This window comes from Myodes glareolus, chromosome 8 (genome assembly GCF_982192425.1).
Source record: "Myodes glareolus chromosome 8, mMyoGla1.1, whole genome shotgun sequence".
In the NCBI taxonomy this organism is placed as follows: Eukaryota; Metazoa; Chordata; class Mammalia; order Rodentia; family Cricetidae; genus Myodes; species Myodes glareolus.
The window spans coordinates 20,992,455-21,008,145 of record NC_142033.1 but is presented as its reverse complement, the minus strand read 5'-3'; the positions used below and the strand labels follow the sequence as shown (position 1 = coordinate 21,008,145).

Genomic DNA, 15,691 nt, shown 5'->3' with positions numbered 1-15,691 from the left:
ATCAGATATAAATATTAACCACAAGAGACAAAACTGTCTCTCATCTTGCATGAGGCAGTAATAGCATATGCTAACCACTGGGTACACTGTTTTACCTGTAAGTATACTGAGTTGGAAAAGATTCTTTGTAGCTTGCAAGATTGCTTATTCTTCTAACAATAGAGATATAGACCAAAAAATTAGCAGCTACTGGTTGGAAATATTTCTGCTGTTGAAAAGCATCCAAAATGAGGAGTTGTGAAGGAGTCTTATTCCTTTTTATTCTTTTCCTTCTTTACAAAGAATCGGTAAACAAACAAGCAACATTTTATAGTGAGGAAAATTGTAGCTGCCACACAGGCCAGTAGGAATCCAATCACATCCAGAGAGTAGTACTGATACCAGGTGAGGTTAAAGGCAAGAGGCTTCAAGTGCTTGGCTCCTTTGTGGCGAATGACATACTCAACCCAGAAGACTGCCCTGTCCAGGGGCTTCATGGGCTGGTCATGGTGAATGGTTGATAATAACATCACGTTCTTTTTAAAGCTAAAAGAAAATACGATGGGTATTAATTTACAGAAAGAAGAAACATGTGTATAAATTTGATAAATTTATGTGTATCATAACGATGATTACATTAAAATATAAAGAAATTGTGTGTTTATCACAGTAAAGATCTTCTTAATGTATCATCTAGAACTTCTTCAACACATAGGATTTAAATATAAAAAAAATGCTAGGAAAAGACAAATATTCATAAGGAATAGATCAGACTCAGCACCCCAAAGCAAAATAAAGTCAAAAGGAGCTAGCTTTTGAGGTCTTGAAACATGAAAATTGAGAAAGCAATTACTAATGTAGCCATACAGAGCAGTAGAACAATTTGGAAATGCACAATGATGCCTGTCATTCTCACTGTGGTCCATATCTGGGCAAAGCAGTTAAGAAGTTGGGTTTAATGAGGAATTTGTATTAACCACTTATTAGTGCTTATGGATTATAAATGTAGATTGCAGTGATTATTCATTTAGTGGATTCTTGGTCTTTTCATAAATTTCTCCTTCTAGTTTTTAACTGTTAAATGGAAAAAATAAAATGAAAATTTCCTCTATTCAGGTAAAAATGGTTTTTTTATTTGATTTTTATTGAGCTTTACATTTTTCTCTGTTCTACTGCCTGCTTCTTCCCTCCCCTTCAACTCTCCCTGAAGGTCCCCATGCTCCCATTTTACTAAGGAGATCTTGTCTTTTTCTACTTCTCATGTAGATTAGATTTATGTATGATTCTCTTGACTCTTGGAATTCTGCGAATTATTCTTACTGTAAACAAGAATTAGAGTAAATTCTTGCAATTGCTGTTCATGTTTTTCTTTTATGTGTTTTTTAATGTTGAGACTATTCAATTTTTACACGGAAACATAGGAGATATATTTGATTCTAGTGATCAAATGATTACAGACCAGAATATTTGGTAAAGGAATCTAGCTATGGATATTGATCATCAAGTGTACAGCTTAGCATGCTGAATCATAAGCATGTACCAATGGCGATAGAGGCAACTTCCTTTCTTATTATTTATAATATACTGGAGAATAGGAGCCAAAAATGCAGAGAGAAGTTAGAGATTTTCAGACAAAGGCAGAAGTAGTAACATAGTTGTTATGCAGGAGATGAGACCTGTAATAAGGATGTTGTACAGTTTACTGAAGACTAATTCTGTGGGTGTCATAAACCTCAAAATGTATCACCTATTGATCAAATATTGCCAAACACAAATTTTTAAGATTAAATATAATTGGAAGTAGAGATTATTTTTATCTTTCTGATTTACAGAAAGCCATTTTGAGGTGAATTTTTTAAAGTAAAAGAAAAAATGGTGGCTTTGCTCATTTTCTTCACTAAAGTACAATTTCAAATATCTGTAGTTATTTAAACAAAACTGTATTTTCTCTAAAATTAAACTTCTGATAATTTTTGTTTTACTAAAACAACTCCAAAGTACTTTGGTCTTGGATGTTGACACATTTTTTTCTATTCTACAGCTTTGTATGATGAAAGAGGACGATGTCAAGTTAAACTCAGACATTGTCTAAAACAAAAATAATGAGGAAACACGTAGATATTCCCTCACTGACTAATACAGCTCTTTGTACTTATCATTATTTCTTTGTCTAAGTTAATTGTTGCTCTCTGGAAATTCTAGTGAGAAATTATTCATAATAAATAGGTTAGTGACAAAGCTCACTGATGGAATAGTTGCTCAGCATGCATGTGTAAAGGTCTGGGTTCCAATACAACACAAATAAATAAATAAATAAATATATGTTTATACTCACGAAGGGTTGTTAATGACTTCCTTTAGGGCATTAAGCAAATCTGAACTTGTCATTGTATGAAAATCTACTGAAACAGCTGCTCCTTTGGCCACCATGTGAGCAATGTTATCATATTGTTCTGCAAACATAGGGATGCCAACCATGGGGATCCCATGATGAATTGACTCATAAATGCCATTGGCTCCACCATGAGTTACAAAAACTTTAGTTTTTGGATGACCTAGGATCAGAAGAACAACAGAAAATATACTAATTAGAGCTCATAGATATTAGTAAAAATCTATAATCAAGTGATCAATGGGTCGGGGTATATTAACATTGAATAATACCACTTTTGGGTATATATCCAAAGGATACTCAGTTGTGCAACAAATTTATGTGCTTAAATATGTTCTGAGCAGCTTTGTTTGACATAGTCGGAACCTGGAAACCATCTAAATGCCCCTCAACCGAAAATGGATAAAGAAAATGTGATACATTTGCACAATGGAGTACTACACAGCAGAAAAAAATGACATCTTGAATTTTTCAGGAAAATGAAATGGATGGAGCTAGAAAACATTATTTTGAGTGAGGTAACCCAAACACAGAAAGACAATTATCACATGTACTCACTCATAGGTGGTTATTAAACATAAAGCAAAGAAAACCAGCCTACAAACCACAATCCCAGAGAACTTAGCCAACAACGAGGACACTAAGAGAGACTTACATAGGTCTAATTTACATGGGAAATAGAAAGTAGAAAAAGACAAGATCTCCTGAGTATATTGGGATCATGGGGACCTTGGGGGAGGATTAAAGAGGGTAGGGGAGAGGCAGGGAAAAGAGCAGAGAAAAATGTAGAGCTCAATAAAATTCAATAAAAAGAAAATTCTATTAACAAAAAAAGAAAAATTCAATTGAATTAATTAAATAGCTTTAAGTCTCACAGCAAGAATCATCCACGTTCAAAGTAGTATAACTGAGAGAGTTGCATCCTTTGTTTTCTTTTAACGTTGATGCTAGGGTTTACAGGAGAATTATTTGAGTGATGGATGATTGATTGATGTAGCATGTGATGATGCTGGAACAATGAGAAGGGGTTTTCAGTTGAACACATAGAAAATATACTGGATGGAAGAAAATGAATTTCTAAGAATATTATGTGTTTGTTATAACTAACCAACATAAAGAGTTCATATGTTAGTGACATCCATTTCTTTCTTGGTTATTTTTTCCCCATTATCCTCTTCCCCAGTGTAATAAATGCTACGAAAGGCACTCGAGGAAACAATACGGAAACACTGTCATACAGGCTTGCTTCTTAGTACACGAATATCCATGTGTCCAGGGAGTTGGAAGAGTTTTGCCAAATGTAGTGATGTTGTTAACTTCATGAATCATAGACTGTTAACAAAATATCTAGTGCAAGAAATGGAAAACTTCATTTTTAGTTGTTGGTTTGGTTGGGGCAGGGTGTCCTTGACTCTTCCCAAGGAAAACACACTCTAGTCCTTGTCCTTGATTGCTTCCCAGATCTTGAAGACAAGATGTCTGAAGGCATTGTACACAGTTAAGACTTAGGACCTGGAGCAATTGAGAAGTAAGTGATCTGGAAACTTCCTCTTTGAGGACTTTTGTAGTATTGGAAGAGGCTACATAAGATCTCTAGGGAGAAATGTAATCAATAGTCCAGTTAGCTGTCAGACCTATGACTTATAACAATGACTGTCATGGAAAGAAATCCATAAGAGCAAAATGTGGCACTTTTATCTTAGGTGTAATCAGATAAATCTAACTCTGATAGAATTTGAGGCCAACTGAGTGGTAAGAAATTCATGTGTGGTACTGTAAAGCGAGTTAACTATTCAAAACAAGTATAATTTCTAACTACATTATTAGCATTTATCCTTATAACTTCAGGTAACTGTAGCTCTCATAGGCAACAAAAAACTTCCATTACAACAAGTGGAAAAGATTGCAAAGATCCACAGCTTGTGGAAAAGGAAGAGAATAAATGATCATAAGATGCCAAGGCCAATAAGTACACTTAGAACAGCACAACTTCTAAATCAAAGGCTATGGAAACATTTCGGAAAAGACATCAGAAGAGCATAAGAGCCAGGGGTCCGGGGTGGCTGATGGAAGATGTTGCTTTATATATATTATAGGGATATTGCATCCATGAAATCTCACCAGTGTGAATTAGACGTGTGTAATGATTGCCCCATTTGACCTGCCAACAATAGATGGGGAAAATTTCACAAAGTCCTGTTCCAATAAGGAAAACTGTGGACAGTCAATGACTGTCAAGGTGGGAGTGCCAGGTTTCTCCAGTATGTCCTCCCTGATCTATTAGGCAATACTCCATTGTCAGTCCTAAACATGTGTATATAACAAGCAACAAAAATTGGACTTAGAAGGATGATAAAATGGTAGAGGGCAAAAGGAGAAAAAAGGCTGAAAATGATGACAATATAGTATTTACATATGATTTTCTCAGAAATGAAATGATGTATTTCACAGAGGAAAATGATAACTAACACATGTACTAAGTCTGACACAAGGCTTTTTAGGGCATTCAGGAATACCATGGCAATCAGAGTGCTGTACTGTAGCCAGGCAGTGGTGGTACACACACTTTATTACAGACTCAGGAGGCAGAGGCAGGAGAATCCCTGTGTGTTCAGGGCCATCTGGTGTACACGACATGCTGCAAAGCTACAGAGAAACCTGGTCTCGATAAAAAAAAAAATTATTGTATGATAAACAGTGTTAATGTTTTGTGATGGGTAATATTGTCATTGACCATTAATGTTTCTTAGTTATTTTTGAAAAATTCCTACTTTAGAAAAGGTAACAGGTATAAAATTGAATCTGTAAAAGCCAAGGTAAGTACAGAATGCTCCCTGTCAGAGGCCGCCTCTTTAACAATGCACACTTTGTTCCTGGAATACAAAAATACAACGCCAGCTCACATTTCAACCTCTTTCAAGCAAATCATATTTAAAAATTGGTTTTATTTTTAACTTTTCTAAAATGAATCAGTTTGCTTCCTATCGTATTTCAGCTTGTTACTCATATTTCAGTGCTTGCCTTCCAGAGTCTCACCTAGAAGGTCATTCTGGGGAATCCACTTGAAAATCCTGGTATTGGGTCCTAAGGTATCTGGTTTCATACCTTCATATCTCCAAAACACCTGTTAGAGGTTAGACAATAATTTATATCAGATTTTAAAACTTAAAATATAATATTTTAGAAATTAGACAGTACTTAGCTAAATGCCATTCTTATCACTGGTGTGGAAACCAGGTAAAGAGACATTAGACAATAAGAATTATCAAAACATGAGGCATAGTATGGAACACCATCTATGTTTCTCTTTACATTTAATCAGGTCGAATGTCATCATGATTTTCCATGTGCAGTTATGTGCACACATGAGGGAATTAATGAAATATGAATATATTTAAGAAAAATTTATATGTTCATAAATCAGCTGCAAAGAAAAAAGACTAAACTCATGTGTATTTGCTATAATACTTCTAATTTTCCTTTCTTAATTTTATGCCACTTTAAAACAACTGCAGATCTTACTTATATTCATTTGTCCTATTATTTTAATAGAATTTGGCACTTATTTTTGTTATTCATTATTTATTTTTAGCAAATATTCCATATTTACAATTTTCTCTGTTTCCTAGTTCTTTGGAAAAGGTACCACCATGGATAATGAGAGAATGGAGTTATCAATCAATCCTATTCTGGCCATAATCTCAGAGTGCATGTATTTAAGTTTTTCACTAACTACCGGCGACTTAGTTGCTGGCAGAGAGTTTCCACAGGGCATAAAGCTCCCCATGCCTGCTTGCACCCTTCTGCATGTTGAGGAGGTGCTGCTTCCACCACAACCACAGGGAGCAACTAACATAATTTCTTGAACGAAGGAAAAATTAAGTCTAATATTGCTCATCATTGGTTGAGGCACCAGTTTTACTTAGGAATCACAGGAAGTGCAGAGACTGGATATTCCTTTCATGTGGGAAAGGAACCTGCTGTGCTGCTCCTAAGTGCCAATAGCTGTAGAAATCATTCAAAAATCCTAATGGTGCTGCATCTGACCCATATGATAGATGGCAAAACACTTCAGGGTTAATGCACTTTGTGAAATGCCAACCAGTTCCACAGTCAGACCACACAAATGGTGCTCATTTTAGAAATCCCAAACCACCCTTGTAAATATGAGCTTCACCTACATGTTCAATATCTGTTTGCCACAATAAATTTAAACTTTTCTTCAGGATCTTAGGGAAAACCAGCATGGGTTGTTATAGGAAGACTTCATGGGATAGGAAACTAAAATCTAGTTCCTACATACTCCAGATTACAGTTCAGATGTGGTAAATTATCTTCATATACCCTGTGAAGAGAGTCAGTTGGACCTTTTCTGTCGTCAATCCTATTTCTACTGCATTATCTCTTAGTTCCCACTTTTTCCTGAATGAAACACACTTTACTCTTCTGGGTTAGAAACAAAGTGCCATAGACCATGTTTGATTGTGTCTGGTCCACCATAAGGACAAGGACCATTCTACCTTCATGTTTACATCGTCCTGTTTTAGGTTTGGCAGATTCTAGAATGGCCGATTCTTTCTTTCTTTCTTTTTTTTTCTCAATGAACATGGTATAAAAGCACTGAGATGGTGAACTGTCTTCTCCCTTTATGTGAAAAGTCTCCTGAGTGGTAACTAATGAAACCTAGTCTGGCATTCTAATAAAGAGAGAAGGGAAACCTGGAAAGTCTAGATGGCTGAAGCAGGTCTATAAGTCTATTAATGCTATACTTCAAATATTTTTCAATATCTGCTAATAAAGTTTTTAAATAAAACTTCATTTTTACCTGAATGTTTAGATTCAAACAAGGGTCACGAAAAAGGAGTAAATGATCACTGAGAATTTAGTTATTCTTGTGTAGTTTTACTTCCAGTATCATCAGACTAGAGAAGTTTAGGATGCACTCACTCACCAAGCTTCCCTGTGATCATGATGTTTATGTCACTGTTACTGTCATCAAAAACACATTCTTTCGAATCTGCTATCCTTATCTTTGTTTCTAACCTGAATAAGGGCAATCATAATACTTGATTTTACATAAAGGGACCTTCCAGTGTCACCCCTTTCCAGACTTTAGTAAACTAAGTAATAATTGCCTTCCATGGGGACACTATTTTACCTTTTGTGGAATCTGTGCAAGGGCTGATGCAATTGTGTTGGCCATTTCTTGTGTTGTGTTTTTGATCATTGATCCCAGAGAAAACACCACAACACCATGTTCCCCAGAGCTCTGTGCAAATGCTTCCATTTCCTGTGGATACAGAAATAATTTCATTGTTGAAAATCAATAGCAGAAATGCTATTCAAATTGCTACTAAAATAGGAGGAAAATGAAGCATTATAGGAAAGCTAAGTGCCGCTGATTAAGCACACATAAAACAATCATCGCTGTCTTATTACCCCGTACTCATGGGGATCTGCACTACGTATATTTATATCTTTGAGCAACAAATATACCAAGTATTATCTTCTGAAAAATGTTAAGCTGCATCATGTACTTACAAATGATATACTTACAAATTTTACTATATATATGTGTATATATATTCATGTGTGTGTGTGTATACACACACTGCAATATTTATTTAGTTAAAAGCAAAACAAATCAGAACTTATTCAGCTATGTGTCAGTCACTTGACAAATTTTGTGTGAATAAGCATCCCTTATAATATCGTTTAATTATGAGGTTTTTCCAAGGTTCTCATGTTAATCTATAAATGAAATAAATGCATAGGTTTGTGACTGCTTTAACCTTGAGCATCTTTTGGCAAGATGTTCTTTTCCCCCACCTTTTTATTCACTGGAATAAAACTAAAAAAAAAGGATGTAGAACCTTTTTCAACTGAAATGAAACAAAAAGAAAAAAACTAAACTAAAAGTATTTATTTACCTCAGGCAAGGGTTTGGCAGGTTTGCAGTGGAGACCTCCAACAAACTCAATGTTTGGTAAGGTTGGGCGAGGAAACTCTAAATCCCAGTAGGAGCGAATGAACCACATTTCTGCTTTCTTCATTGTGTCAACCATAGTAGTAGGTCTTCCTGAATGGAGAAATGAAAGTTGTGGGTGGAAGAGCAAAATGATCATGAAAGTGTTGTCATGTGAATAAATTAATATTGTCTGAAAATATTGGAATAATTTTACTAAAAGTTGCTTCTTTTAGTAAACATTCATGAAACAAATACATTAAATTTTGCATAAACGCAATTAAAGTGTAATTTCTCTTTGGTTTGCAAAACATATGTATGTTCAAGGTGAACTGAGGTGAAATCCTACTGTCACCTCTATGATTTAGCAGTGCTATTCATTATAGAAGCCATAAAGCTCCTATGTACTGTTGTGACCCTTGTTCATCTTTGAAGCTTCAGGAAAGCACATGCAAATATAAAAGAGCACTCTATATCTAGAGTCAAGCTATTCCAGTATAATTATGGACACACCTTTTGCAGGAATCATATTAGTTTCTACAACAAACAGGCTATTCCTTGGCTTTCGGTTTTCTAAGAGAATTATGAGGGTTATGTCTGGAAGAATTTCTTGCATCTGTCTCTACTTTTCATTTGGATTAGCAGTGTAATGATAAGTATTTCTTTGTAGAAATATTTACAAATACTATCTGGAATGTAGTTCTCAGAAAGTTTGAGAACAGGAATTTTTGCTCTTGCTTCATTTTGACTTAACTTATTTAAACCAAGAGACCATGACTGCCAACAATACACAACAAACATATTTGAGTGCAAAATTCAGTTGTCTTTAAAATGAAGGGTTGGAAATGATGCTGAAGTGAGATTGTTACACAATATTATATATCATTTAACAATTTTGGCATGAAAGACATATTTGTACCTAAGAATACTTTTCAGAACAAGGATATTTAGGCCATCACCCTTGTGATGAAAAATACAACTTACCTAAAATTTCACTGAAAAATGGATCCCAATCCTTAGCAGGAAATGACTCAAACAAAAGGTCAAAATAAAACAAACATATCATATTTTGTACTCTCTCCATAAACGACATTTGGCCACTTAACTTTGACATAATTATAGGCACATAAGAGGGAGGGAATGAAAGTCCCCCACTAAACTTTTCTAATCCATAGCCACCAGCATGGCGAAGACTATACATAAAGGGTACTTGGAGTAACTCAGCTATCAGCTCACCACAGGGAAAAATAGCATCTGACAAAACAACATCAAACTTGGATTCCTGTAGTTTTGCCACAACTTGTTTGTTTGAAACTGCTTCTCTACAAAGGTTTAACATAAAATCAGAAAATTGCCCAAATAGTATGTTAAATGATGGGTAATATCTCCAACATGTATCTTTTGGAACATCATATATCCACCTATTGACCCATTCAGTAAAAAACTTTTCTACTTTGTCATTATTGGTGCTTGTAGGAAATGTCTCATATTTAAGACCAGATGCTTTTTTGGGATCAAGAAAGACAGAAGATGAAGGCCTCAGAACTGTCACTTCATGGCCACGTTGTACAAGTTCATCCAGTATTATCTTCAGATTCATCCAGTGACTGTATTCCATTGGCCATACCAACACCTTCCCACAGCTCCCAGATCTGAAGTAGCAACTCATCTGCAGGAGCAGCAGAACAGACATCCACTTCACAGTCATCCTGCAAAATCAAAGTCCTTCTGTTCGTAGTGTTCCCTCTTCTGTCACTGTTTGTGCTTTTAACTAAGAAGAAATCAGCCAAGAAGTTAAAATATAACTTGCATTGCTCAAACCTGATATTGAACCACCATCAATAGGTGGAAGTACAAAAGAGGGAAGGCTAATTTAATTGCTATCTATCTACATAAGTATGTTTAAAGCTTCTTTTATGATGAAGTGTTTTTAGTTAGCCAGGCGGTGATGACTGTGTGTTTCATCATCTATGCTACATATATTCTGGAACAGTCTAAAATATTTCACAAAACATTTTAGTGAGAGGAATCATGTGGCTGCTCTCTGAATTTTCACCTCAACAGAATAGAAAGCATATTAACTTACATAACTGTACATAGTTGATCATTATTTCTCCCATAGTAGAAATCAAAGATTTTTGTAATAATGCTGATGTTCTCAAGTGCATAAAATCCACCAATTTAAACTCTAAGCCAAATTTTTTTTTTTAGGTATCATTTATGTGTACTTTTTTTTTTGTAATTTTATTAAATTATAAAAAGTTTCCATTTACGCCCCTCCTCCCAACGCCCTCCCCCCCCTCCCTCTCCTCCTCCCTCTTTGTCCCCTAGGGAAGTCAGGGTCTCCTGCCCTGTGGGAAGTCCAAGTTCCTCCCCCCTCACTCCAGGTCCAGGAAGGTGAGCATCCAAACAGACTGGATCCCAAAAATCCAGTATATGCAGAGGAAACCAGTCCCAGTGTCATTGTCAATGGCTTCTCGGAAAGACTGCAGGCCAGCCACATTCAGAAAATCCGGCCACATTCAGAGAATCTGGTTGGATCACATGCTCGTTCAGTCACGGTCCATCTGCCTTGGTAAACTCTCATTAGATCCGACCCCTTGTATCAGTGGGTGATAGTATCCCTCGCAGTCCTTCGTCATTTTCTTCCTCCTTTTGCTCCTCGTTTGGATCTTGGGGGGCTCAGTTCGGTGCTCCAACGCGGGCCTCCATCTGTATCGTCATCCAACGCCAGATGAGGGATCTATGGTGATAAGCAAAATATTCATCAGTATGGTCACGGGCCAAGGCCGGTTCAGGCACCCCCTCCTCTGTCCAGAGAACAATCTGGGGATCTCTCCTTGGACCTGGGATCCCATATATAATCAAGTTTCCTGTAAACTCTAATATGACTCCCTTAGTTGAAATATATTCTTCCCTGATCCCACATTCATCCTTCCTCCCTTCCCCCCATCCCGGTCAACCGAGCTTTCTCCATTCCTCCCCTACTCCCTTCTCTCTAACCCTCTCCCCTTCCATCAACCCTCCCACCCCCCCCCCATGCACCCAAGGTTACCTGGGACTCTTGACTATTTCCTACCTCCTGGCGGATAGGTAAATAATCTTCATCAGTTTCGTCTTCTTATTTAGCTTCTCTAGGATCACGAATAATAGTCTATGCCAAATTTTTATAGTGTATTTGCAATAAGGCATAAACACTTTGACCACCAGTTTGGAAAAGTTTCATGAGAAGTAGTAACCTTATTTTTTTCTTATTTTGGGAAAGCCAAAAATCCTGGGAAAGTGAAACCAACCATTCTTCTGGCATGTTCCAGAAAGGACTAAGTATGAAAGGACATGTCAAGATTGTACAACATGAGTGTAAGGGCAAGAAGTCGTTGATGGCTGGTGCAGAACAATATTCTCTGGACATCAAGAACCATTGCACATATGAATCACAGTGGCTATGGTTGGATTCTGAAGACCTACACAAGATTAAACTAGACATAATCCACAAATGGATAGAGTGGCACTTGAAGTCCTATGCCTACCTGTGGAGGTATTGGTAGGTGATGGCTTTTGGGGAGGAAAAGTCATAGTTCCAGACTTAAGGGGAGTAGGCATGCTGTAGCAGATAAATTTATACCTCCCTCAGAAAGGCAATGTGAGTAAGTGAATTCAAGTGGGTTTAAAAAATGAGCATCTGAAGTTAGGAGTGAAAAGCAGGGTAGTGTATTGGGGAAAATGGAAGGGAAGGGAGAGCCAGTGTTTGATCAATAAATGTTACATACTTGTCTCATACTCTTGAAAAATGAAATAATGGTCTGATAAAAGAAAGCTGAGCTTAAGGCATCTACAGTCTTGGCTCAGAAAACAACTCTGAACCACAGAGAACTCAACCTGGCATGGAGAAAGTAAGCAGAAGGCTCCTAGCAGCTTCTTCTCTTGCTCTGGATGGGAGACGACCTGCTTCTCAGAATCTCTGCATCTGACTTGATGAACTTCATAGTTAGCACATGATTACATTTTTACCAGAATAAAATAACCCAGTTTATATATTCCCGATATCACTAGATCCTCCTGCATAGATCATCTGGAGATGTCCTGTAAGGTGGCAGATTAACTTGCCCATAGTCCCTGTATCTTAGATCTTCCTGCTCTAAAATCCCATTGCCTTGCTCTGCATACAGCCTAAACATGAGAGGCACATGGGAAATCTATTCTGTGTTTTTTACTCAGTAGTATACAGTGTAAAATGACTTCTAAATAAACTCACTGTCCCGTTACATTATAGTATCCACTAGAGCCTGTTTTTGGATGTTTGCCTCTATAAAAGTGCTTGGCTTCATGCTTAATGGATTGCTTGAAAGAAAACCCTTAGAATAAGACAGGCAAGCAATTGTACCCACTCACAATCCCACCAAAAACAAGTAAATAGAATACCCTAAGTGATTTTCTCTACCAAGACTCTCACAAAACAATTGGTTGACTTCCTTATTTTCTATATGGCTAACATGTTTAGTTATTAGTTTGTTCTCAGGATCTCAGAGTCTCACAAAGATACTGAAAAAGTTTATTGTCCAAAAACTGGTGTTCATAGGTGTGTGGATTAATATCCCAGCCTCCGATTCAATTCCATTGGCCAACCTCTCTTTTTTATGCCAATACCAAGCTGTTTTCATTACTGTAGTTCTGTAATAGAGCTTGATGTCAGGGATAGTGATGACTCCAGAAATTTCTTTATTGTACAGGGTTGATTTGGCTATCTTGAGCTGTAACATGAGGGGCTGGCTTGTTGGGGTTTCTGTCCCGCCCAGTACCCCACAGCCGGCAACTCCCAAGGTAAATCACACACAAGACTCCATAAGATTATAAACTGATTGGCCCATTAGGTCAGGCTACTTATTAACTCTTATAACTTATGTTACCCCATTATCCTTATCTATGTTAGCACATGGCTCCATACCTTTCTCAGCAGGGCAGGTTACATGCTGCCTCTTTAATGGTCTGCACAGGAATGGCAGAGGAACCTCCCTGCTTCCCAGAACTCTCCTGTTCTCATTGCATCACCTCTACTTCCTGTCTGGTTTTCCCGCCTACTGCCTGCCTGGCCAATCAGCGTTTTATTAAAATATGATTGACAGAATACAGACAATTCTCCTGCATCATTGTGCATTTTGTTTTTTCATGTGAAGTTGATTATTGTTCTTTCAAGATCTGTGAAGCATTGTGATGGGATTTTGATGGGGATTGCATTGAATCTATAGGTTGCTTTTGGTAGGATTGCCGTTTTTACTATGCTAATCCTACCTATCCATAAACACAGGAGATCTTTCCATTTTTTGGTATCTTCTTCAATTTCTTTCTTCAAAAACTTAAAGTTCTTGTCAAATTTTGAGGGTGGAAGGGGAAGAGGAGGGGAGAAGGGGATGGGTGAGGAGAACTTGAGGGAATGGGATAGTCAAGATGGAGGAAGGACATAGATGATAGCAAGGAAAGAAATATCTTGATTGAGAGAGCCATTATAGGTTTAGCAGAAACTTGGCTTTATATTATTTCCCAGAAATTCACAAGAATAACCCCAGCTAAGACTCTAAGCAATAGAGGGGAGGAGACCTGATCTTGACTTGCCCTGTAGTCAGATAAATGAATATCCTAAATATCATCATAGGAGCTTCATCCAGTAACTGATGGAAACAGAGGCAGAGACCCACATAGGAGCACTGTACTGATCTCCTAAGTCCAGTTGAAGTGTGGGAAGAATGAGAATATGAGCAAAGAGGTCTAGACCATGATGGGGATACCCACGGGAACATTCTACCTAAACTAATGGGAGCTCACCAACTCCAGCCAGATTAAGAAAGAACAAGTATAGTACCAAACTAGTCCTTCTGAATGTTGTTGAGAGTTGCATTGCTGAGTCAGACTGATGTGCCACTGTCAGTGGCATCAGGATTTCTTTCTACTGCATGTAATGCCTTTTTGGGATCATATTTTATTTGGATGTTTACCTTGCTCAGTCAAGATATAGTAGAGAGGGCCTTGGACTTTCCACAAAGCAATGTGCCTTACCCTACCTGAGGATTGGATGGGAGTGAGGTGGGAGGGTGTGTGAGGAGAATGGAAGTAGGGGAGGAAGTGGGAACGTGGATTGTTATTTTTTTAAAAAAATCTAATACATAAAAAATGGAAAATGACACCAAGAAGTTTTAAATGAATGCATCTACATACCATTCACTTCTGGAAGCTGTATATCTGCCCTTCCTAAGAGTGTCAACTCCTACAAATGTAGCCATGCAGCTATTGGATACTGCCACATGTTCTACCTTACACTCCTGATATGGGCCAGCAATTCCTGAAGCTTCCTGTATGACATCTACTACATTACATTCATAAATGAACCTTCTTGTACTCAACATGGTGACCCCATGCTATATAACCTGTAGAAAATGATAATTCTCACATATCCAGAGCTGGTTATGCCATGCTAAGACTAGTAATGTTTGAAAAGTTGAATAGTAGCTTGTGATAGAAGTGCACAACCCCTTCAGCCTAAGACCAATAAACATCCACCAATATTACTGTTTACTACAGCTGAAGATGCTACACAGACAATACTGAAACACTCCCCTGGGATGATGGTCACACAGTTACCTAAACACAGGAAAAGGCATGATTGAGAAGTCTTTGTTATTTAAAAATAAGATCCGCTCATTAGTTACTTTGTCATCATTAGGTTAGTGCCTGAGAAAAAAGCAAGTTATAGGAGGAACGGTTTATGTTGGTTGATATTTTGAGCATTTGTTGTCCTTCATGTCACTGAATCCATAAGAAAGTTCATGTTGGTGAGAGTCTTAACAACTATTCCTTCTATATTGTGGAAATATAAGGTGAATATTCTTTGGAAATGCCTGTACAAGTAAACCCTTCCTCTTCTGAGTTGACTTTTTTGTAGGTTGTTTAGTTACTATAATGGGAATAGTAGCCAATACAGGAAATTAATGATGATATTGGGCTCCTTACTGTGATAACCTAGCTTTAGGGTACATAAGTGTTTTTCTAATGATGTTTTAAAAGAAACATGGAAAAATATGAGCATGTGAGAATGCAAGACTCTAGAATTCTGTATGCAAATTTTGTGGGCCTTTTGGATTGGAGCCTAGGAAATCAGAAATTGAAAAAACAAAGTGTGTAAAGTGTAGGCTGGCTTCATGAAGTTTTGGGAGATTTTAAGGATTTCATGAGGGTCTGTTAGTGACCTTTATGTTCTATTCTTGTGAAGAATCTGATTTTGTTTTATCTATGTTCTGAGAACTTGAGTAAAACTAAATTGAAAAGTAATGGAATATGTCATTTGGTGGAAGAAATTTAGAGAA

The 15,691-nt window shown here is 37.1% G+C and overlaps 1 protein-coding gene across 1 annotated transcript; it reads right to left on the bottom strand.

Annotated features, from left to right (window-relative positions):
* Nucleotides 1–235: 235 nt before the first annotated feature.
* On the bottom strand, nucleotides 236–10,095 carry LOC125408175 (UDP-glucuronosyltransferase 2B7-like). The gene is made up of 6 exons (XM_087908926.1): nucleotides 9,321–10,095; nucleotides 8,302–8,450; nucleotides 7,530–7,661; nucleotides 5,408–5,495; nucleotides 2,315–2,534; nucleotides 236–525 (listed from the first exon to the last, which is right to left on the bottom strand). Exons 1-6 carry the CDS (start codon nucleotides 10,042–10,044, stop codon nucleotides 249–251), a joined length of 1,590 nt encoding a protein of 529 aa, XP_087765052.1. The 5' UTR covers nucleotides 10,045–10,095; the 3' UTR covers nucleotides 236–248.
* Between the last annotated feature and the right edge of the window lie 5,596 nt (nucleotides 10,096–15,691).